General features: G+C 39.1%; 3 protein-coding genes and 1 non-coding gene across 4 annotated transcripts; 2 read left to right on the top strand and 2 right to left on the bottom strand.

Moving 5' to 3' along the window:
• Positions 1 to 337: 337 nt before the first annotated feature.
• On the bottom strand, positions 338 to 1,561 carry LOC106378183. The gene has a single exon (XM_048748906.1). The coding sequence runs from the start codon at positions 1,559 to 1,561 to the stop codon at positions 338 to 340; it is 1,224 nt and encodes a 407-aa protein (XP_048604863.1).
• Positions 1,562 to 5,566: 4,005 nt separating this feature from the next.
• Positions 5,567 to 5,673, bottom strand: LOC125582614. The gene has a single exon (XR_007320071.1). It is a non-coding gene; the product is annotated as a small nucleolar RNA R71 (small nucleolar RNA).
• A 12,474-nt stretch (positions 5,674 to 18,147) lies between these two features.
• LOC125582287 lies at positions 18,148 to 20,241 on the top strand. The gene has a single exon (XM_048748905.1). The coding sequence runs from the start codon at positions 18,148 to 18,150 to the stop codon at positions 20,239 to 20,241; it is 2,094 nt and encodes a 697-aa protein (XP_048604862.1).
• A 1,263-nt stretch (positions 20,242 to 21,504) lies between these two features.
• LOC111206080 (formin-like protein 4) lies at positions 21,505 to 23,322 on the top strand. The gene is made up of 4 exons (XM_048747946.1): positions 21,505 to 21,653; positions 21,981 to 22,426; positions 22,522 to 22,648; positions 22,740 to 23,322. Exons 2-4 carry the CDS (start codon positions 21,981 to 21,983, stop codon positions 23,076 to 23,078), a joined length of 912 nt encoding a protein of 303 aa, XP_048603903.1. The 5' UTR covers positions 21,505 to 21,653; the 3' UTR covers positions 23,079 to 23,322.
• Positions 23,323 to 23,347: the final 25 nt, after the last annotated feature.

Genomic DNA, 23,347 nt, shown 5'->3' with positions numbered 1-23,347 from the left:
TTTGTAGAAATAATATGGATTGAGAAAGTAGGCAGCCACATGCAAAGGAGTATCTAACCTATATTTCATTTTCTCATCAATGATTCGAAAGATAGGTTGGTAGTTCTTCTCCAAATGATTTGAAGCTTCTTTGATAGAATTCTTAGCTTCGATAATCTCACCATAAATGAATCCAAGAAAAGGTACTTTCTCCCCATCAGCCAGCCTTAGAACCTTCACCAGAGGGCTGAAGATCTTCAAGACAACATTCACACTACTCCAAAACCCATGACTCATAATCGTGTCAAATGTATTCTTACCCTTCAGACACTTAGAATGCTTACAACTATGCCACTCATCACTGCCAAACATGCTCATCAGTTGTGCCTTCTTGTCGTATAGGCTTTTGCATAGTCAAAAAACAAGTTGCAAACCTTGTTGCTCCTGGTCTTACGATATCTCTGTTATTTGTACATGTTCTCATCATGGACAGTGTTGTATGATGAGCATATATAAAAATCGTAACAGCCTTTGCTTGGTCAATTATCTTTGCAATTCCCGGAAGCTTAGAAATTCCCTCGAGCATCAGATCTATAGTGTGTGCAGCACAACCTGTCCAAAATATATTTGGTCTCTTTTGTTTCAGCATCTTTGCAGCTGCCACGTTGTTTGTAGCATTATCAGTGACCACTTGCACTACCTTTGCAGCTCCTATATCTTCAATCCACTGGTCAATATAATTGAAGATGTACTCCCCCGTGTAAGAATCTTTAGAGGTGTCTTTTGATGAAAGAAAACATGTACCTCCCCTTGAGTTGACACACAAATTCATTATGCTTCTTCTTTTCATATCACTCCATGCATCGGTCATCACTGAGCAGCCTTCTGTTTCCCATTCTTCTTCTAGATTCTTCAACTTTTCCTTGGTCCTTTTTTGTTCCTCAATTAACAATGGTCCTCTGAGCTGATACTGACTTGGAGGAACCCAACCAGGTCCAAACTGTCCCAAAGCTTCACAAAACAACCTGAAACTTTCATTGTCAATGGCGTTGAAAGCAACATTTGCCTCATACATCCATCTAGCACAGTATTGACGGACAGCATGTGTCTTCTCCTTAGATATGGCGTCATGTATATTTTGCTGTCGTGCTTGTGCAGCCAAAGAAGCTTGAGGGTTTATGGAGGTTGCATACTGATCGATGGGACCTTGGAAGTGAGGACTTTTAAGAGTTCCCAACTCTCTTTCCAATTCTTCAACATTGCTGCCTTTGTTTATGTTCACTTCTGCCCTCAGTTCTTGTTCATGTTTCCTCTTCAAACCCTTTTTCTCTTTTGCATCAAGAATTGCCTGCTTACACTTCTCTTGATCCGCTTTAGATGATACAGGACAGGCTGAGACATTCCCTTTCACATGAGCAATGTGTTCTTTCATTCTATAAATACCACCAGAGAATTCTTTTCCACACAACTTGCATTTGACCTTGTCTACATTTTTTGGATTACATAAGACTCCAAATTCCCATCCCACATCATTTGAATTTCGCTTCAGAGGACGAGGTGCATCTGTTGGTGGATTGTCCATTTTTTAACCTTAAAAAAAAATTATGTATGAAGTATAAGCACATATGTGACGAAGTACAAAATGTAAGCGTCTTCTTTGTTTCTCACGACAACAAACACAAAAGAACAAAAGAAGAAGCAAAACAGACAAGTACAATTAATCAAAAGTCAAAATAGAGAACTAGTTATCAAACAAACACCAGTGAACGAAAAAAAAAAATTCATAGCTTCGTAACTTAATTTGCTAACACTCGAACAAGGATATTACCTTAATTTATTTGGTAACTCGATTCAGTTTCAGTTTGTCACTTACTCTCAATCTAAGCTTGACATCTCCACTCTCAATCTCCTTTGCTTTCTCAATAATTTAGAATTTTAGATTAGGGATTGCTCGATAAAAAATCCCCAAATGTAGTTTTTATTTGTTTGTTTTGGGCTTTAACTATTTTTTGGGTTTTAATATAATGGACATTACACAAAATCTTTTAGTAACAAGCCATAATAAAATGTCTGTGTTTTGATATTACGCGGATATTACGCGGCAAACGCGGCTATTACGCAGTCAACGCGGATTTACGCGGTTCAGCGCCTAGGTTGCCCGATTTGACCATACTCGGTGCGGTAGAGCTCCGAACAACGCCTAGGCGGCCGCCTAGGCGGCTAGGCGGCCGCGTTTTCGAACAGGGGAAAGTATACAAAATTAATCGTTTTCTTAATTTGTGTGCACAAATCCAAAGAGACAATTAAAATAAAACGGAAAGAATATTACTCAAGAAAAGGTTAACTTTTTAACCAAAAAATATAAATAAACCAAACTCTAATTAAATATATATTTCTCCACTGCAAAAATTATATCATTTGAATACTCTACTGTTTGTAAATCTTACTGCAATCTCTATCAACCTCAATTCCCACATAATTCTAAGCTACTTCAATTAAAGAAAGTTGCTCAAGGCAGATTTTGACTTGTGTATTGATAAATACTTGTGAAAGCTGTTTTCTCCAATACTGTCGCATATCATATTGTCTATTGCTTTCAACAAAGGCAGAGTAGTGCTCCTGACCAAACAACAAGGTGAGAATTAATTCAGTGTTGTCTTTGTTTAGGGTGTATTGGGAAAGAAAAAGAGAAATTCGCTGCTATAGCACTTTTTAAGTTTTTGTCACAAAATAGCTTCAATAAAGAAAATGACCAAAATAAGTTTTATTAAAAAGTAAAAATGATCAAAAAATATATTTTTATCCTAGTGTTAACTAATCTAAACTTATGGCTTAAATTTAAGGGGTGAGATTTTGGGGATAGAGTTTCAAATTTTAAAAAATAAATATTAAAATTTTTAAAATTAAAAGATGTTATTTTGATCTTTTTTTACAGCTATTTTTTTGTGACAAAAATTTTAACAATACTATTTGAAAGAATTGGCAAAGGAAAAAGTGTGCACATTTGTTTGTTTTTTTTGTCTTTTTTCATCACTTGTTTGATAGTGATGACTTTAGTTTATCCTCGATAGACTGAGGAGGAAAGAAGTTAGCAGATAGCAAAACTACTATTCAACGTGGCAGCAGAGTCTGAATTTAAGTCTTGCTCGTTATTTAAAGTAGTCTTGCTCATAGAGAAGACGCATAATGAAAAGAATAAAGGAAATTGAAAGTTTCAGAGTTTGTGATTCCGTGTTCTTACACATCCATCATTTTGATTGAGAAAGTGATTGTTCAGTAAGCAAAATGTTTGATCAACGTGAGAAATGAATGACATTCTCATATGAATTTGAAAGACTTTACTGCATGCAATAACAGCGAATAAGCAACAGGTTTTTGTGAAAGTTCCTTTGTCGTTGGTGTGTCTTGATATCTTGCATATTTACATTGTTTTATCCATTTATTCATGTGCATTTTCATCATATAGATTAGGATTTAGCCATGTCTAGGTTGCATTTTGCATACATATGTCTCTATTAGGTATTGAAGTACCACATGGAGTTCTTGGAGACATTTGGATGCATTTGGAGCTCAAAGGAGGTGATTAGAGTGATCTTTGGACGAGCACTGCCTGGAGCGACTACATGAAGTCGCTGTGCACCACATCCCGGAGCGACTTTCCCAGAGCGACCGCACGAAGTCGCTCGCGTTTTCACGTCCGGAGACACACAGATTTGACCCTGGAGCGACCTCCCAGAGCGACGTGCCGAAGTCGCTCCCGATGTTCAGAGCGACCTGTTGGAGCGATACACCAAGGTCGCTCGCGTCCTCTCGTCCGGAGACACCAAAATCAAGCATCCTGGAGCGACCTCTCAAAGCGACCTACCAAGGTTGCTCCCAGCCAGAGCGACCAGCCAGAGCGACCAGCTCAAGTTGCTCACGTTTTGACGGGGTGAGACACAAAGAAACGCGTCGGGAGCGACCTCCTGGGAGCGACTATGCTAGGTCGCTCCGCGTGTTTTTCTTGGACGATTTTTATGTTATTTCAGGGGCCTTTTGGTCATTTGTTTTGTTGTTTTACATTGCCTAAACTTAAGTTAAGTACTTTGGTAAGCCATGGGAGGCAGAACACAATCTTTTTTCTAGAGAACAACTAGTAAAACTTCTTTTGATTCAGATTTCATTGCTTTGATCTTGTGTTCTTGTTGATTTCTTATCTATTCCTCTACATGATTAATCTGAAATCCAATATGGGTTTAAGAGGAATCATGGAGATTAGTGAGTAATCACCTTTTGAATTCATGGGTTAGGGAGATTAAGGGTGATTAGGTTAGTTCTAGGATGTTTTAGTGTAGATCATTCTTGTTCCTTGCTAGTAGAGTATTCATAATGCATCTTCTGAGTTGGCCACTCAAAAGTTGATCAATAGGCATTTCCAACCCAAAAGGTGTTTGATGAAATGCCTGAGACAACTCTCCTAGGATTTTAGTATACTTTGCCAAAGACATTTGTTGTTAAAGGTGCTAAGATAGCTAATAGACTTGTTAGTAATGATTGCTTTCACATTATTCAACCAAAGACATTTGATGTTTGAGATATGTTAGCAAATGAGCATTCATCTAGACATAGAGCTTGCTTAGAATTGTGTCTATGCTTAAGGTCGATAGTTTGATTAATTATTTGCCATCCTTAGTTCGATACTTGATCACCCAAGGTATAATCTCTATGCCCATGAGTTCTCTTTTCCCTTAGTCAAGAAAGTATCATTCTGTAATTGCTTTCTCGTATTAGTAGTAGTTTAAAACACATCTAAATCATTGGTTGCACTTAGATTAAGTGAGTACTTGCATTCTCGGTGCTTTGATATCCCTCAGAACTGGTTCGACAATCATTTATACTACAACATTTGTCTTAGGAGCCTTAAAAACTCCTAACATCAAATTGGCGCCGTTGCCAAATTATGAGTAGATTTAAACATTGAGATTTAGTCACTTGCTTGAGACTAAGTCATTTTAATTTTGTTTTGTTACTGATTCTTCTTCTTCACCTACCTTTCACTTTCAGGTGTATGAACTTGAGGAGCAGGGGTCCATCAAACCTAGTTCCAATAGTAGCAGACATCAGAGCTTTAGAGAGGGAGTGTGCTAGAGCTAGAAGAGAAGAAGAACAACAAGCCCACTTGCAGAGATTGGATATTGATATGGCAGATCAACCGCAAGGGGCAGAACACCAACCGCGGGCAGCTCGACCCATTGGTACTTATGACCGACCCAATATTCATGGTCATAGACTGGGAATCCGAGCACCGGCTGTGGCAGCCAACAACTTTGAGGTCAAGTCAGGACTCCTCAACGTGATCGAGAACAACAAATATCATGGCTTGGCTTTAGATGACACATTCGATCACTTGGACAAGTTCGACAGCTACTGTGGGTTGTCAAAAACCAATGGTGTGTCCGAAGATTCCTTAAAGCTCAAGCTATTCCCTTTTTCTTTGGGGGATAAGGCACGTCAGTGGGAGAAGTCTCTACCCAGCGACTCTATCACCACTTGGGATGACTGCAAGAAAACATTCTTGGAGAAGTTCTTCTCTACTTCAAGAACTTCTAAGCTGAGAAATGAGATTTCCAGCTTTCAACAGAAGAACTTGGAAGGCTTCAGTGAAGCTTGGGAGAGATTCAAGGGCTACCAAGCTCAATGCCCATACCATGGTTTCTCTAAAGAGAGCTTGCTGAGCACATTCTACCGTGGTGCTCTTCCTAAGTACATGGCCAGACTGGATACAACTAGCAATGGGTTCTTCTTGGGGAGAACTGAGGAAAATGCAGAGGAGCTGGTTGACAACATGGTAAAGAGTGATGCAGTCTACAGTGGAAACCACGACAGAGGCAGTCGAACAGATGATAAGCAGACGAGGAAGGAGTTGAAAGCTCTACAGGATAAGATAGACATCCTCATTGCTGATAAAGCCACCCAAGAGCAGCTGCACTTTGTTGGAAACCCAAGCCAAGAGACACCACCTGTTGTCCATGAGGTTGAGGGTCTGGAAGGTCAGGAAGAGCTGTGTTTCATCAACAACAATGTTAGCTAGTACAAAAAAGAGTCCAACTTTCAGTACAACAACTACCAACAGAAATCATATCCCAACAACCAACAGAGTGGTTATCCGCATAGAAACAACCAGCAAGGCAGCTATCAGCCTCAGCAAAACCCCTCATCTGGTTCCTCTGCTCCTCAAGAGAGCAGCACTGATACCTTACTGTAACAAATCTTGGAGTCTCAGACTAGAAGTGAGAAGCATGTTGGTTATGAGTTGAAGAACCTTCATTCCAAGATTGATGGGAGCTACAATGAGCTCAACAACAAATTCTCACATCTTGCTTCTACAGTCAAGAATTTAGAGAATCAGTTTGCTTCCATGAACACTCACCAGAATCGCCAGCAAGGATCTCTACCTGGAAAATCTGACCAAAACCCCAAGGAGGCCAAAGCTATCACCCTTAGGAGTGGTAAGCAGTTACCTCCTACAACCCTCACCAGGGATGCTGAGAAACTAGGTGAAGAGGTGGCCATCAACTTAGATGATGATTTGGTAATTGTTGATGAGAAGACCAATGATGAGATTTTGGAGAAGATTATGGAAGCTAAAGGTAAAAGAAAGGTTGGGGAAGAAAAGAAAACACTGAAAGATGGTGAAGTTGTTGCTCCAGCAAGTGAGAATTCTTTTGTTCCTCCTCCATATGAACTAAAACTTCCATTCCCTGGTAGATTCAAGAGGCAGCTGCTAAAGAAGTAAAAATCTTTGTCTGAGAAGCAAATGAGTGAGGCTCAGGTTGCAATGCCCATCATCGATGCTTTCATATTGATTCCTCAATACAACAGGTTCCTGAAAGATGTTGTAGCTGCAAAGAAGAAGGAGATGGAAGGCATGATGATTCTTACCCATGAGTGCAGTGCCATCATCCAGAGACTTGATGTTCCAGAGAAGTTAGAGGATCCAGGATGCTTCACACTACCTTGTGCTCTTGGACCTATGGTATTTGAGAAATGTCTCTGCGATTTGGGAGCTAGTGTCAGCTTGATGCCTTTGTCTGTTGCAAAGAAGCTTGGATTCACTCAGTACAAGAAGTGTAGACTCTCTCTGGTGTTAGCTGATCGTTCAGTGAAGTACACTGTGGGCATCTTAGAGGACCTCCCTGTGAAGATTGGAAGGTATGAGATACCTACAGATTTTGTGGTGCTTGAGGTGGGCGAGGAGGCTCAAGACCCATTTATTCTTGGAAGGCCATTCTTAGCTACAGCAGCAGCAATTGTTAATGTGAAAGAGGGCACGATTGATCTCCATTTGGGTATAGGGCATGTTCTCCACTTTGACATCAAGGGGAAAATGAAGAAACCAACTGTGTTCGGGCAAGCCTTCTACATTGAAGAGATGGGCACTCCTGCTGATGAGCACCTTGAAGAGTTACCACCTCAGGACGACGAGGAGGGAGCATCTCCCTCTACTCATTCCCCATAGAAGGTAACCCACTACTTTCCCTTGTATATACCATTTCGTTTTTGCATATTAGATTTCTCTTTTTGGGTATCTCTCTCTCCTTGACAACACAGAGACTGTGTCATTTAAGTTTGGGGGAAGTACCAAGTATTTGATCATGTTTGCTTTGATGTTGTTTCATTGAGTCATGCATTGCATACCTATTTGCATAAAAAAAATTTTGAAAAAAAAAGTCATTTAGTTTGCATCATTTGCATTTCTAGGAGAGTCTAGAGCATATATGTTGCATTTACTTGCATTGGGAGCAATGATTTGAAATGCCTTGTAAAGAACATTACTTTGCACCTGAGTAGCTTATGCACCTCTCAAAAAGACTTGTATGCTTCGAGCCTTGAAAACTCTTCCTGAAAATTGTTGATTGCTGAAACTCATACCTTTGAAGCCAACTACAACCTTGTTTGAACTGAACGAACTTAATGCTTCTTGCTTATGGTCCCTTGTGTACTGAGTCATGGATATACACACTTGAGTTGTCACATCCTTTATACCAATCTTTTTTGACAAACTCTAGTGGTACACCATTCCCAAAACCCTTCCCTCCTTTTGAGCTTTCATTATTTGATGAGTGAGGCCTTTTTCGGAAAGCCTTACATGTGCATAATGTTGAGAGTATCGGGAACGACAATGTTTGGTCTTCATTCTTGCTAGATTAGGCACTCTATTGTCTAGCTATAGGTGGGGGTGAGTGTGGTGACTATGGTTTGGAAGCATGAAAAGTTCGAAGGAAAATAATAGACTCTTTGTGTTTAAATGGATAATCTTATTGGAATTAATAGATAAACGTCTAGCTCGAGTTTATGAAAAGTCTCGGCCCCCGAAAAAAAAGAGAAAAAGAAAGAAAATGGGGCTACCAAAGTTGTTTAGAGCTAAGATTTGTTTAGAAGTTGAGAAAATCCTTTATAGATTTCAAAGAAAAAGAGTTTTATGTGTATTCTTGGGATCTTTTGGTGAGAGATGGAAGTTGGGTTTGACATTGGGAAGTGATTGTGTAACTTGTACGTTTGGGAAAAGGGTAGAACAATGGAGATTGAGCATTGTATGCATGAGTTGGTCTCTTTCTTAGATATATTATGTGCAATGTCAAGGCTACTTGTTTTGAGAGTAAACTACTTTAAAAGATCATGGATTTTGAACCTCTTGACCCACTTGAATAAAAGCTTTCCCTTACGCAACCAAATGATTTGGACCAATTAACCATTTGCAAGAATTTACTTGATGCTATGCTTAATGAACTTGAGAGTTGGCTGATTTGCATGTGTGAATGCATGATGATGAGTGTAGGGATGAAAAGAGTTGAGATAGGCCTAGAGAAACTGGAGTATAATAAGAGAGGGTGTACTAATGTTGAATTTAGATGTTGATTTGAGTGCTTTGTGTGTTTCTTTTGGTTATGAGCTCCCACCTTCAAACCTCTCTCCCTATGAGTTCTAGAAAGTTCACTTGAGGACAAGTAAAAGAATAAGTTTGGGGGAGTTGATATCTTGCATATTTACATTGTTTTATCCATTTATTCATGTGCATTTTCATCATATAGATTAGGATTTAGCCATGTCTAGGTTGCATTTTGCATACATATGTCTCTATTAGGTATTGGAGTACCACATGGAGTTCCTGGAGACATTTGGATGCATTTGGAGCTCAAAGGAGGTGATTAGAGTGATCTTTAGACGAGCACTGCCTGGAGCGACTTCCCGGAGCAACTACTTGAAGTCGTTGTGCACCACATCCCGGAGCGACTTTCCCAGAGCGAACGCACGAAGTCGCTCGCGTTTTCACGTCCGGAGACACACATATTTGACCCTGGAGCGACCTCCCAGAGTGACGTGCCGAAGTCGCTCCCAATGTTCAGAGCGACCTGTTGGAGCGACACACCAAGGTCGCTCGCGTCCTCTCGTCCGGAGACACCAAAATCAAGCATCTTGGAGCGACCTCTCAGAGCGACCTACCAAGGTCGCTCCCAGCCAGAGCGACCAGCCAGAGCGACCAGCTCAAGTCGCTCGCGTTTTGACGGGGCGAGACACGAAGAAACGCGTCGGGAGCGACCTCCTGTGAGCGACTATGCTAGGTCGCTCCGCGTGTTTTGCTTGGACGATTTTTATGTTATTTCAGGGGCCTTTTGGTCATTTGTTTTGTTGTTTTACATTGCCTAAACCTAAGTTAAGTACTTTGGTAAGCCATGGGAGGCAGAACACAATCTTTTTTCTAGAGAACAACTAGTAAAACTTCTTTTGATTCAGATTTCATTGCTTTGATCTTGTGTTCTTATTGATTTCTTATCTATTCCTCTACATGATTAATCTACAATCCAATATGGGTTTAAGAGGAATCATGGAGATTAGTGAGTAATCACCTTTTGAATTCATGGGTTAGGGAGATCAAGGGTGATTAGGTTAGTTCTAGGATGTTTTAGTGTAGATCATTCTTGTTCCTTGCTAGTAGAGTATTTATAATGCATCTTCTGAGTTGGCCACTCAAAAGTTGATCAATAGGCATTTCCCACCCAAAAGGTGTTTGATGAAATGCTTGAGACAACTCTCCTAGGCTTTTAGTATACTTTGCCAAAGACATTTGTTGTTAAAGGTGCTAAGATAGCTAATAGACTTGTTAGTAATGATTGTTTTCACATTATTCAACCAAAGACATTTGTTGTTTGAGATATGTTAGCAAATGAGCATTCATCTAGACATAGAGCTTGCTTAGAATTGTGTCTAGGCTTAAGGTTGATAGTTTGATTGATCATTTGCCATCATTAGTTTGATACTTGATCACCCAAGGTCTAATCCCTATGCCCATGAGTTCTCTTTTCCCTTAGTTAAGAAAGTATTATTCTGTAATTGTTTTCTCGTATTAGTAGTAGTTTAAAACACATCTAAATCATTGGTTGCACTTAGATTAAGTGAGTACTTGCATTCTCGGTGCTTTGATATCCTTCAGAACTGGTTCGACAATCATTTATATTACAACATTTGTCTTAGGAGCCTTGAAAACTCCTAACATCATGCTTTCATTCTTACCTTCTCTATCTTCCAGCTTTGGTTAACAAGTTAAAAGACAAATTAGTAGGCAAAATTGGAATTTAAGAAGAGAAATTTGTGCAAATCCACGGTTTTATGTCGGTAACCTTGATGACGTGTTATTTGAACAATTACCGAACTATCGGATAATAACGCTGCCATTTAGTCATATGTGTGAATCTTATATTTCAATCATCTCTACTCCATAGTCCACACCATCCATGTAGCATTCATTATTGGAAGTATGATAATGTACTGCGATGTTTAGTGTGAGAATACAGAGTTTCCACATCAAAAATTTCGATTGGACATGAATATATAGCAGATTTGAAATAATTTACTTTGAAATCTCATAAAACTTAATATTTACTATGTATTATAATTTTGGTAAATGGAAGATATGTCAGTGTTCTTGAAACAACTTCTCAAATCTCTTAGTTGCCACCTCTATCTCCACAGCCTGAAGCAAGTTATTTTCTTTACTCGATGTTTTTGCAAAGTTTTAACGTGAAACCTTTATATACTGAGAAGGAAATGCGAAGAGAGTCTCTCACATTGCAATATGGGTCTCGCATTTACAAATTCGTAGGACATAAGTCGAATTCTTGGTATGAAGTGAAGATATCATACCTTATTTTACCTGGGTCAAACCATGAAAAAAAAATTCAAAGGTGTTAACTGTAGGGTTTGAAACTGGATTTAGAGGTGTCATCCAAGGTATTTTACTAATGGAGCTAGTGATATTTCATTGTTAATTCGTACAAAACAATTTTTTATCCAGATTTAAGGGTATCATGTGACACCCTATCCTCTCAAGTGGGTCTGCCACTGCTTCTGCTTCTCTTAAGCTAAAGAAAAGTCGCATGCAAAAAAATATTTTCCTCTACATATTCATTTTTAATATCCTCACATGTGTCAAGAAATTAGATGCATTGCCCCTTTTTTGTCGGCAATATATTAAAGACGATATTGCACAATAGTATAAAAATGACTGACTGAAATATATGATTGCAATCTCTATCTACCTCAATTCCAACATTATTCTAGGCCACTTCACATTAAAGAGCCCTGATCCAGTTTGCATATCAATTCCCCTCAATAAATGCAAGAGTAGTGCTTCTGCCAAACAACAAGGTGAGAATTAATTCAGTGTTGACTCTGTTTTGGGTGCAGTGGTGAGGAAAAAGTATGCACATACAGTTTTGTAGGGTAATATGTCTGAACCATACAAAGTACTGAAATGTATCAATAACAACACCGGCTTATTAAAATTATATCGATTTCACCTTTCGGTGTGTAATTAGATCTATTTAAAAACTGTTGGGGCCAAATCAAAATTAAGAAAACTTAATCTGATCCAAGATTTTTTTTAAAAAAAACTGTTGTACGCCATTAAATTGCGTCTTCTTCTCAAGGACAAAATCACAAAGATTTTTTTTTTTCCAGGTTCCTTTGAATTGCATCAATCTGGTCTAAATAAACTTCACATCCCAATCACCTAGACAAAGCCGACGGATCGATTTGAACAACAATCAAGTCGATCTGAAGTCATACCTTTTTCTGGTCTATCGATTTGGTTAAGTTCCATTTGGTCATAGAAAAATCCCTAGCCCACACAATTCGCTCAATGTCAAGAACATAGACGCTACTAATGGTGGTGATCCCGTTGTAGAGCAGCATGACGCTACTAATGGTGTGTGACATGGGAAGCTCTATTATTGTGAAGGGATTATAATATATTTGTTAAAACCAGATTTCAAGATGTCTTTATCTTCGCGCCGGTAATCTCAAACCTTAGACCAGGTTTCTTGATGCAATTTGAAAAACTTGAACCAAATTCCATCTTCACAATTTTGTTCCTGAGAATAAGAGAAATTCGACGAGGACAAGAGTCGGGTCTTTTTGAAGTGTCAAGGGTATTGTTACACCCAATAACTTGATTTAGCCCCAACAACTTTAAAAATATATGATTACACCCCCGAAACGTGAAATCGACATAATTTTGATAAGTTGGTGTCGTTATTGGTACATTTCAATACTTCGTATGGTTTCAGATATATTAATATTACCCTATAGCATGTATAGCTAAGAAACTTTTTTTCCTTGTTTTTAATCACTTTTATGATAGTAATCGTTCCAGTTGTCTTTGGAGACTGAGGAAAGAGGATAGTAAAATTGCTATTTAAGATGGTAGCAGAGGCTTCTTACTGTTTTATTAAGTGATGCACGTTATTTATCTTGCATCCAAAATTATCGAAGTACAGGTTATATAAGGCTCACTGAGAAGGCACAGAAGGAAAATAAGGCAAGAATATATTGAAGTTTCCGAGTTTGTGCTTGTTCTTATCCATCCATCAATGTGTATATATATATCTGAACACAGCCACAAGAATGCTGCTGGCTCAAGCTGGGGTTAAGTTTGCAGACACTATAACACTTTTCCCTCGGAGAGGAGACCGTTGGTGTACAGTATGCATGTATTTATACACACATACACAGGCATATACATGGTAGAATCAAAATTCTGATTCTCTTTCAGTCTAAACTCTAAAAGTTACAATACCGCTACACTTCCTTCAAGAAAAGGAGTATAGTGAGTAAAACTCATGGGTTATATAGCTTTTGTTCCCAAGTCCTGCATTGTAAGCAACATATATATATATATATATATATATATATATATATCCATGTTCATTGTAAGTAAAACATGTCCATGTTCTTGTCTGTCACTGCATATACATATATATCCTTGTTGGAATGAAAAACTTTATAAAGATGGAGAAAGTGTTTTAAGTGTTTGAAGAGAAAGAAATTTTGTGAAGAAGAAAGATTTTATAACTTAGAAGAAGATTTTTATTACTTGTTACAAGCTTTGTTTATTTCTTGGTGATGCAAAATGAGAAGAGAGTGGAAGTATTTATAGCCTCCAAAGTACAAAATATCTTACATATTTTAATCTTAAATCTAGAGAATTCTACTTTAAAATCTAGATTATTTTATCTTAATTATCTAGATAATTCTATAAGAATATCTAGATTTTTATTTTAAGGAGGTGGATGATTTTTCTAGAATTTGGGCTAAGTTTTGGATCAACACATGATTAATCCAATAATGTTTGATCCAAATCAAGTTTATTTTTCAACACCCCCTCTTAAACTTGATTTGGTTACTCCGAGTAAGCTCCTCATCTTGATAAAGTCTTCTCGCTTGAGTGGCTTAGTGAAGATATCAGCTACTTGATCATTTGTCTTCACATACTCCAATTGCACATCCATCTTGGTAACACATTCTCTTATGTAGTGATAACGAGTATCGATGTGCTTACTCCGATCATGGAAGACTGGATTCTTCGCCAATGCTATTGCCGACCTGTTATCCACAAAGATCTTTGTTGGCTCCTCTTGTGGTAGGTTCAACTCCTTTAGCAAGTTTCGTAACCAAATAGCATGGCAAACACATGAAGTAGCTGCCACATACTCCGCTTCACAAGTAGAAAGGGTGACAATCGGTTGCTTCTTTGACATCCATGTGAAAGCGGTTTCTCCAATGAAAAACACGAAGCCACTTGTGTTTTTCCGGTCATCTACATCTCCACCCCAATCGCTATCGCTATATCCAACAAGCTTGTAATCGTCAGAAATAGAGTAATACAAGCCAAAGTTGATTGTACCTTTGATATAGCGTAGGATCCTCTTGGCTGCCTTGAAATGAGTTATTGTTGGATGCTCCATGTATCGACTCACAACTCCAACTGCGTGTAGGATGTCGGGCCTTGTGCACGTTAGATATCGTAAGCTTCCAACCAAACTCTTAAAGAGTGTTGGATCCACACTCTCTCCTTCTTCTTCCTTTGATAACTTGACTCCACATTCCATTGGCGTGGAAACTGGATTTGAGTCATCCATCTTGAACTTCTTAAGCACCTCTTTAGCATATCCTTCTTGAGTAATGAAGATTCCATTTTCTTCTTGCTTTACTTCAATGCCAAGGTAGTATGACATCAATCCAATGTCGGTCATCTCGAACTCCTTTGTCATCTCCATCTTGAAATCTTCAAACATAATCGGATTGTTGCCAGTGAATATCAAGTCATCAACATATAAGCATGCAATCAATATATCATTGTTTTGAGTTTTGATATAAAGTGCATGCTCATATGGACACTTGATGAAGCCGTTCTCCTTGAAGTACTTATCAATCCGAGTGTTCCATGCTCTTGGTGCTTGCTTTAATCCATAAAGCGCCTTCTTCAGCCTTAAGACTTTGTCTTCTTCTCCTTTAACTATGTAGCCTTGTGGTTGCTCAATGTAGACTTCTTCCTCAAGATCTCCATTTAAGAAGGCTGATTTGACATCCATTTGATGTATCCTCCAACTCTTTTGGGCTGCCAATGAAATGATTAGTCTAACCGTTTCTAAGCGAGCAACTGGAGCAAATACCTCATCATAGTCGATCCCAACTCTTTGACTATAGCCTTTTGCCACCAATCTTGCCTTGTACCTTTCAACTTCTCCTGTAGAGTTCTTCTTTGCCTTGTACACCCACTTCACACCAATTGCCTTGTGTCCATTTGGAAGTGAAGCTAACTCCCATGTATCATTCTTTTGAATCGACTTGATTTCCTCATCCATTGCACTTCTCCATGACTTCTTTTCTTGGGCTTCTTCAAAGTTCATAGGCTCGCAATCCGCAAATAGACAAAATAGAGTAAGATTGTCTTGATTTTCGGTTACCTCGTAGATGTCTTGTAGACTTCTAAAACGTGGAGTCCTTTCACTTGAGCTTTCATCTCCTTGAGAACTTGTTGTTGGTGAAGTTGGTGGTGTAGCTGGCTCTTCTCTCGGTTGATCCACATTCTCTTCTTCAAAGGATGGAAAGAAGTTGTAGTCTTCATTATTTGATCTCCAATCCCATTCTACTTCTTCATCAAAGATGACATTCCGACTAATGATTGTCTTCTTTGTTTCAGGATTGTAGAGCTTGTAGCCTTTGGAGTTAGCGTCATACCCAATGAAGATGTACTTCTCACTTTTATCATCTAGTTTGCTCTGCTTCTCGTCTGGAACATGAGCGTGAGCAATGCTTCCAAAGACTCTTAGGTGTGAGACTCCAGGCTTCCTTCCGCTCCAAGCTTCTTGTGGTGTCTTTTCTAAAACACTCTTTGTTGGAGAACGGTTTGATATATAAACCGCACAAGCAACTGCTTCTGCCCACAACTCCTTTGGTAGCTTCTTAGTCTTGAGCATGCTTCTTGCCATCTCAAGTATTGTCCTATTCTTTCTTTCCGCTACTCCATTTTGTTGAGGGGTTCTTGGCACCGTCAACTGTCTTCGAATGCCATTATCTTCACAATACTTCAGAAACTCCTTGGACATGAATTCTCCTCCTCGATCTGATCTTATGGACTTGATCTTAAGACCACTTTCCTTCTCAACATGGGCTTTGAACTTTTTGAAATTTTCAAACACTTCTGATTTTTGTTTCAAAAAGTAAACCCATGTTTTTCTTGAAAAGTCATCAATAAAGAGAAGGAAATAGTTACTCTTACCAAGTGAACTTGGTTTGATTGGGCCACATACATCTGTATGTATGAGTTCTAGTGGCTTTCTTGCTCTTGTCTCCGACTCCTTTGGAAAACTCATCTTGAATTGCTTTCCAAGTAAGCAACCTTCACACACTTGATTTGGATGATTGATGCAAGGTAATCCTTTCACCATTTCTTTCTTGGAAAGTAGCTCTAAGCCTCCAAAGTTGAGATGCCCAAATCGAAGATGCCAAAGCCAAGATTCCTCCTTGTAGCACATCTTGAGACATCGTGGAATGTCATTTTGAATGTTTAAGACAAACATTCTATTGTTTGACATTGGCACCTTTGTGATGAGATTATTTGCATTATCTCTTAAAGAAAGGCTATTATCTTTTAGTCGAATGTCATAACCTTTCTCTAAGAGTTGTCCTAGGCTCAAGATGTTGGTCTTCATGCTTGGAATATAGTAAACGTTGGAAATGAATTGATGATCTCCATTCTTCAAGCGGATGAGAATATTTCCTTTACCTTTCACTTCCATCTTCGATTCATCTCCTAAAGCCACATCAGTTTTCACCGATTCATCAAGCTCCACGAACATGCTTTTATTTCCACACATGTGGTTGCTTGCACCACTATCAAGGTACCACTTGTGAACCTCATTTGGTTCATCTTTCTTGTAAGCCATCAACAGCATATCTTCTTCCTTACGCCGTTCTTCAACATAGTTGGACTTCTCTTCAACTCTATTGTTGTTTGGAGTTTTGCATTCAAAAGCATAATGTCCAAACTTTCCGCAACTATAGCATTTGATGCTTGATTTATCGTACCTTGATTTTGGGTTTCCTCTTCCACGACCTCTTGATGAATTCTCTCCTCTTTGGTTGAAGTTGTCTTCATATGGTCTCCAACCTCGTCCATTTACACCACGACCTCGTCCTCGAAAATGACCACCACCACGTCTCGGATGATTTCGGCCACTTTCTTCCTTGTGATCAATTCTCATCTTGAGAACTTGCTCCACAATATCTTCTTTTTTCTTCTTCTTTTCTTCATAAGCTTGTAGTGATCCAAGAAGTTGCTCCATCGTGATAGTCTCCAAGTCTTTTGTCTCTTCAATAACGGTGACGATATGCTCGAATTTTGAATCCAATGATCTAAGAACTTTCTCCATGATTCTCACCTCATCTAACTTCTCACCATTTCTTTTTAGGTTATTAGTAACCGTCAAGACACTTGAGAAGTAATCTGAGATGAGTTCTCCTTCCTTCATTTGTAATGCTTCAAATTCTCCTCTTAGAGTTTGAAGACGTACCTTCTTAACTTGTTCCGCGCCCTTGTAAGATGTCCGAAGCTTCTCCCATGCTTCTTTGGATGTCTTTGCTCACTACAAGAAAACATGCCTATTGCAACAGAAATTTGCAACAGAAATATTCCCTCGCAAAATTACAATGGAACTACGAGTGAATAGCGACGAGAAACAATACCCTCGCAAAACGCTTGCAAATTTGCAACGAAATAAGTTCCTCGCAAATTTGCGACCAGTTTGCGAGGGAAATATGACAAACCGACGCAAAGCCGACGAAATTTGCGATGAAAAGTCTTGTCGCAAGCGAGGATTTTGCATTCGAAGTGCATTTCAAATTATTCTCCTTGCAATTTCGTTGCAAAAGAGATAGGTTTTATAATGCACGTTTTTTTCGTGTAACTAATTTATTAACCTCGCAAATTCCGTCGCAAAACGGATAAGTTGGTGATACACGTTTTCTATATGTGTAACTAATTTTTGCAAGGGAAAGAATGCCCAAGCTAATCCCTTGCAAAGTGGTTAGAATTCCCTCGCTAATCCCTTGCGAATTTGTTAAGCATTGCAAAATCGTTGCAATATCTGTTGCAATTCACTCGCAAATCCCTTGCAAAAACCTTGCAATTATCTTTTAAATGTCTATATATAGCAGGTGTGATCAGTTAGTAAAACATAGAAGAAAAAAAACGAAAAAAAAGTTGTGCAAAGAAGGAATTTTTTTAAAAAAAAAAAAAGAGTTGAGAGAAAAATATATTAAGAAAGAAAAAAAAAAATTGAGAGAAAAATGGCGTCCAGAAATGATATATATGCGTTACGGGCATGGATGTACAATCATAGAGATTCGGATACCGGTGAAGTGACGAGAGAATATCGGGCGGGGCTACGGGGTTTCTTACAACAGGCAACTAACCAACCATTTGCAAGGGAAAATGGTAAAATATTCTGTCCCTGTGTAAAATGCAAGAACGAACCATATTTAGAAATTGATACTGTGAAGAAGCATCTATATAATAGAGGATTTAGACCACAGTACTACATATGGTTTTTGCATGGGGAAGGTGCATCAAGTAGTAGTACGGGTCAGGGATTTGAACTACCAAGTTATAATGCTAATTATTATGATCCTCGTGAGTCAAATATGTTTGGAAATAATGCGGGTGATGGGTATGAGCAAAATATGTTTGAAAATAATGCGGGAGATAGGTATGAGCAACATGGAAATAGATATCACAATATGGTTACAGATGCATTGCATGAAGCTGCTATTCCTGATAGTAGTAGGGAAGAACCTAACATAGACGCACAAAGGTTTTATAATATGTTAGATGCTGCCAATGAACCTATCTACGAAGGATGTAGAGAAGGGCTTTCTAGATTATCACTAGCATCTAGGATGATGACAATTAAAAGTGATCATTCTCTAAATGAGAAGTGCATGGATTCGTGGGCTCAACTCATTAATGAGTATTTACCGGAAGGTAATCTTGCTGCCGATAATTTTTATGAAATTCAGAAGCTAGTTGCGGGTCTTGGTCTACCATGTGAAACAATTGATGTGTGCGTTGACAACTGCATGATTTTCTGGAAAGATGATGAAAATCTGGAGGAATGCCGATTTTGTAAAAAGCCAAGATATCAAGAAACCACAGGAAGGAATCGTGTGCCTTACAAACGTATGTGGTACTTACCGATCACAGATAGATTGAAGCGTTTATATCACTCAGAAAGGACAGCCGCGTGGATGAGATGGCATGCCCAACATTCGGTGAAAGATGGCGAGATTACACATCCCTCAGATGCTAAGGCATGGAAACACTTTCAAACCGTATATCCCGACTTTGCGAGTGAGTGTAGAAACGTTTATCTTGGTCTATGCACGGATGGAATTAGTCCATTTGGTATGTCTGGAAGGCAATACTCTTTATGGCCTGTCATCTTGACGCCATACAATCTCCCTCCGGATATGTGCATGCAAAGAGAATTTTTGTTCTTGAGTATTCTAGTGCCTGGTCCAAAACATCCAAAGCGAGCACTTGATGTATTTTTGCAACCTTTGATCCATGAGCTGAAGCTGTTGTGGCATTTTGGCGAGGAGACATGGGATTATTCGCAGCAGCAGAACTTCAATATGCGTGCAGTGCTTATGTGGACCATAAGTGACTTCCCCGCATATGGAATGTTATCGGGTTGGACCACACATGGAAGATTATCATGTCCATATTGTATGGAGAAGACAGATGCTTTTCAGCTGAAAAATGGGAGGAAGTCATGTTGGTTTGATTGCCACCGTAGGTTTCTTCCGCCGCATCATACATATCGTAAGAACAAGAAATTGTTTAGGAAAAACAAGGTGGTCCATGCTCCTCCCCCAATAATGCAATCAGGAGCATCTTTGTTAGAGGAAATTGACTATTATGGTGCTAACGAGACATGTAAAGTTGGGGGAAATTGGCACATTCCAGCTAACATGCCAGACGGGTATACGACATCTCATAATTGGCATAAGAAGAGCATATTTTGGCAACTTCCATATTGGAAAGATCATCTCTTAAGGCACAATCTTGATGTGATGCACATAGAGAAGAATGTTTTTGAGAGTATCATGAACACTCTTTTGAATGTGAAGGGAAAGAGTAAAGATAATTTGAAATCGAGGTCAGATTTGCCGGATTTATGTGCAAGACCAGAGCTGCATGTGACAAGAGAAGGAAAATTACCAGTTCCGGATTTTAGATTGTCTGGGGTGGCAAAGCAAAAGTTGTTTGAGAGTATCATGAACACTCGCAATAGCATTGCAATTTGCAACGAGTTTGCAACGGTACGCACTTATTTGCTCGCAAGGTCGTTGCAATTTGCAACGGTTTTGCAACGGTTTTAGCTTTTTAGGGTTTTATCAAATTTTTAGTGTTATATAACACTTTTAATAGAAACATTAGACATTTTAAATGTAGAGTAGGACAAATAATTTAATAGATTTACTTGAGAAAGTATATAAAATCCCAATTTCGGAGATTTGAACTAATGATACGGAAAACATATACCATTAACATTGGAAACACTTAATATCAAAACTAAACTTACGAAATACGTTAATAATAATCCGATACAAAAAAAGATAGATATAGTTATTGCAACGGTTTTGCAATGGTGTGAAAGTGAGTCCTCGCAATAGCATTGCAATTTGCAACGACTTTGCAACGGTACGCACTTATTTGCTCGCAATGTCGTTGCAATTTGCAACGGTTTTGCAATGGTGTTAGCTTTTTAGGGTTTCATCAACTTTTTAGTGTTATATAACACTCTTAATAGAAACACTAGACATTTTAAATGTAGTACGACAAATAATTTTATAGATTTACTCGAGAAAGTATATAAAAGAGTAAATCTATAAAATCCCAATTTCGGAGATTTGAACTAATATTATGGAAAACATATACCATTAACATTTGAAACACTTAATATCGAAACTAAATTTACGAAATACGTTAACAATATCTGATAAAAAAATTAGATATAGTATTTCCGTTAACAATTTTCAATATCAGAATATAGGATATGCGTTAAACTCTCCGGAACACTTGCCAAACCCTAAATGAATCCCTAAAACCCACTAAATTAAACTTTTTGCAAGGGATTTGCAAGGGTTTCATCGCAAAAGCCTCGCAATATTGCAAGGAACTTGCGAGAACACTTCGAAACCCCTGTCTAAACCTCAAACGAAACCTAAAGACATTAAAAAAAGATTTTGCAATGGATTTGCGATGAAACACGATAAGTCTCTCGCAAAACACTTGCAATTTTGCAAGGGATAACCGTTGCAATTCGCTTGCAAATTGCAAGGATTTTGTGACGGAAATTAGGTTAATAAATAAACACACTTAACCTTTCCTCTCCATTTCACTCTGCCGTCAAAGAAAAAATAAAAAGAAAACCTCTCTGATCCGATCTCCTCTCTGTCTCCCGCCTCTCCTCTCTTTCTCCCTGTGGTCTCTCCTCTCCGCCTCTCCCTCGCCGTGTCCCGCCTCTCTCCGCCCTCTCCCCGCCTCTCCTTCTTCCCGTGGTCTCTCCCTTGCCGTGTCCTCTCTCCTCCGCCTCTCCCTCGCCGTGTATTCTCTCTCTCCGCCGCTCCCCGCCTCTCCTTCTCCCCGTGGTCGCTCCTCCCCGCCTCTCCCTTGCCGTGCCCTCTCTCCTCCGCCTCTCCCTCGCCGTGTATTCTCTCTCTCCGCCTCTCCTTCTCGCCGCTGCCTCGCCGGATCTTCGCCTCAACCTTGCCGGATCTCTCTCCTCAAGGTTGCTCTATCTGACTTCATTATTATTTTTTTAGGTTTTAATTATAGTTTAGGTTATGGATTTGTGATGATGATTCTGTGGTTAGGGTTTTCAATTTTTTAGGTTATGATTCTGTGGTTAGGGTTTGAATTATTTACATTATGATTCTGTGGTTAGGGTTTGATTATTTAGTGTTATGCTAAGTATTTTTGTGGTTTTTGGTTATCACTTTAGGTTATTGTTTTTTTGTGTTGATTCTGTCCTTGTTAGAATTTAATTTTTTTGATTAATTACAGTTACTAAAAATTTTAAATTATTGTATTAATCTTTATATTTATTTCTTTGCAGATGTCAGGAAATGATTATACCCGATATCTGTCTGCTGGTAGTAGGAAGAGTTATGGCAGTAAGAAGAGTTCATCCCGTCGTAGCAATCCGAGAAGTTCTTCTAATTCTCAGATGGCTAAGAGCTCGGCTGTACCTAACAGCCAGACACAACCTTCCCCTCCAGCTCCCGCTCAAGCTTCCTCTCCTGCTCCCGCGCCTGCTCAAGCTCCTCCAGCTCCCGCTCCCTCTCAAGCTCCTCCAGCTCCCGCTCCCTCTCAAGCTCCTCCAGCTCCCGCTCCTGCTCAAGCTCCTCCAGCTCCCGCTCCTGCTCAAGCTCCTCCACCTCCAGCTCCCAATGCTGCCGCAATGACGTTGGAAGATTTAGCGACAATCAATATGATTCTGGCTAGTCCTGGACATCATCTTCTTCCTCACCTGCATCCAAATCGCCCTCCAAATACGGTTTGGTAAGTTTTTTTTAATTATATTTCATTGTAATTAATTATAATATTTTCACTTTTATAATTTAATTCTCTCAATTGCCTTTAATTTTCTGTGATAGGTTTGATGAAGATGGGAGCGTTGCTGCATCGGTTCGTCAAATCTTTGAAAGAGATTTCAAAGAACCGCATGCTAGTTGGAAGCAAACCCCTGGGAATGTCGTGAGACGTTGGTTTGAATCCTTTGCGGTAATTCATTTAATTTTTTCAAAGTTTAAAATTCTGTAAAATAATCTTTTTATGTTCACTACTAATGTCTATTAATTTTTTTTTATGTCAGCAAATGTATCATTGGGATTCTGGTTTCACTAGCCTGGTTCGCGATTCTTTCGAGGCCAAATTGAAAGTCCAAATGAATCGCCAAGTTTGTCGGTGGAAGAAAGTGTGGCGGGTAAAAGGTGATGCAGCTATGCCTGTTTGGTTTGACCCAAATGTTTGGGCTGGTCTCGTCACTTATTGGCTAGATCCAGGCACTGAAGTCCGGAATTGCAATAGTCGGGCAGCCCGTTACTCTGACCCCGATAGACATGGGCCATCTAAGCATCGTTCAGGTCAGACTTCTTACAAGTTGCGATGTGAAGTTGCCTATTATCTCTTAAGTTGTGATCTCAATTTTTAATGATTTGACGTAATCTTTTTAATTTTAGGCTGAAGAAACAGGAGAGTCTATTCCTGATTGGCTTGGGGTTCTCGAGATCACTAAACGAAAGCCGGATGGGTCTTTCGTTGATGGCAAATCTGAGCAGCTCTACAATGACGTGACATCTAAATTTCAGGAGTTATCTCAGGCAGCTAGTGCTGATCCCGAGAGCACCGGTTCTGTTGGTCTCACTCCAGCAGAAAAGAACAAGATTTATTGTGAGGTAATTTTTTATTGCTGTCAATCTC

The sequence above is a fragment of the Brassica napus genome, chromosome C2 (genome assembly GCF_020379485.1).
Source record: "Brassica napus cultivar Da-Ae chromosome C2, Da-Ae, whole genome shotgun sequence".
Classification (NCBI taxonomy): Eukaryota; Viridiplantae; Streptophyta; class Magnoliopsida; order Brassicales; family Brassicaceae; genus Brassica; species Brassica napus.
The sequence above is the reverse complement of the archived record's forward strand: the minus strand, read 5'-3'. Positions and strand labels throughout refer to the sequence as shown.

Coding starts and splice junctions, on each gene's coding strand:
- LOC125582287 (XM_048748905.1), top strand. CDS start 18,148: ATGGCGTCCAGAAATGATATATATGCGTTACGGGCATGGATGTACAAT.
- LOC106378183 (XM_048748906.1), bottom strand. CDS start 1,561: ATGGACAATCCACCAACAGATGCACCTCGTCCTCTGAAGCGAAATTCA.
- LOC111206080 (XM_048747946.1), top strand. CDS start 21,981: ATGTCAGGAAATGATTATACCCGATATCTGTCTGCTGGTAGTAGGAAG. Junction 22,427..22,521: donor CGCCCTCCAAATACGGTTTG/GTAAGTTTTTTT, acceptor TTTCTGTGATAG/GTTTGATGAAGATGGGAGCG. Junction 22,649..22,739: donor GTTGGTTTGAATCCTTTGCG/GTAATTCATTTA, acceptor TTTTTATGTCAG/CAAATGTATCATTGGGATTC.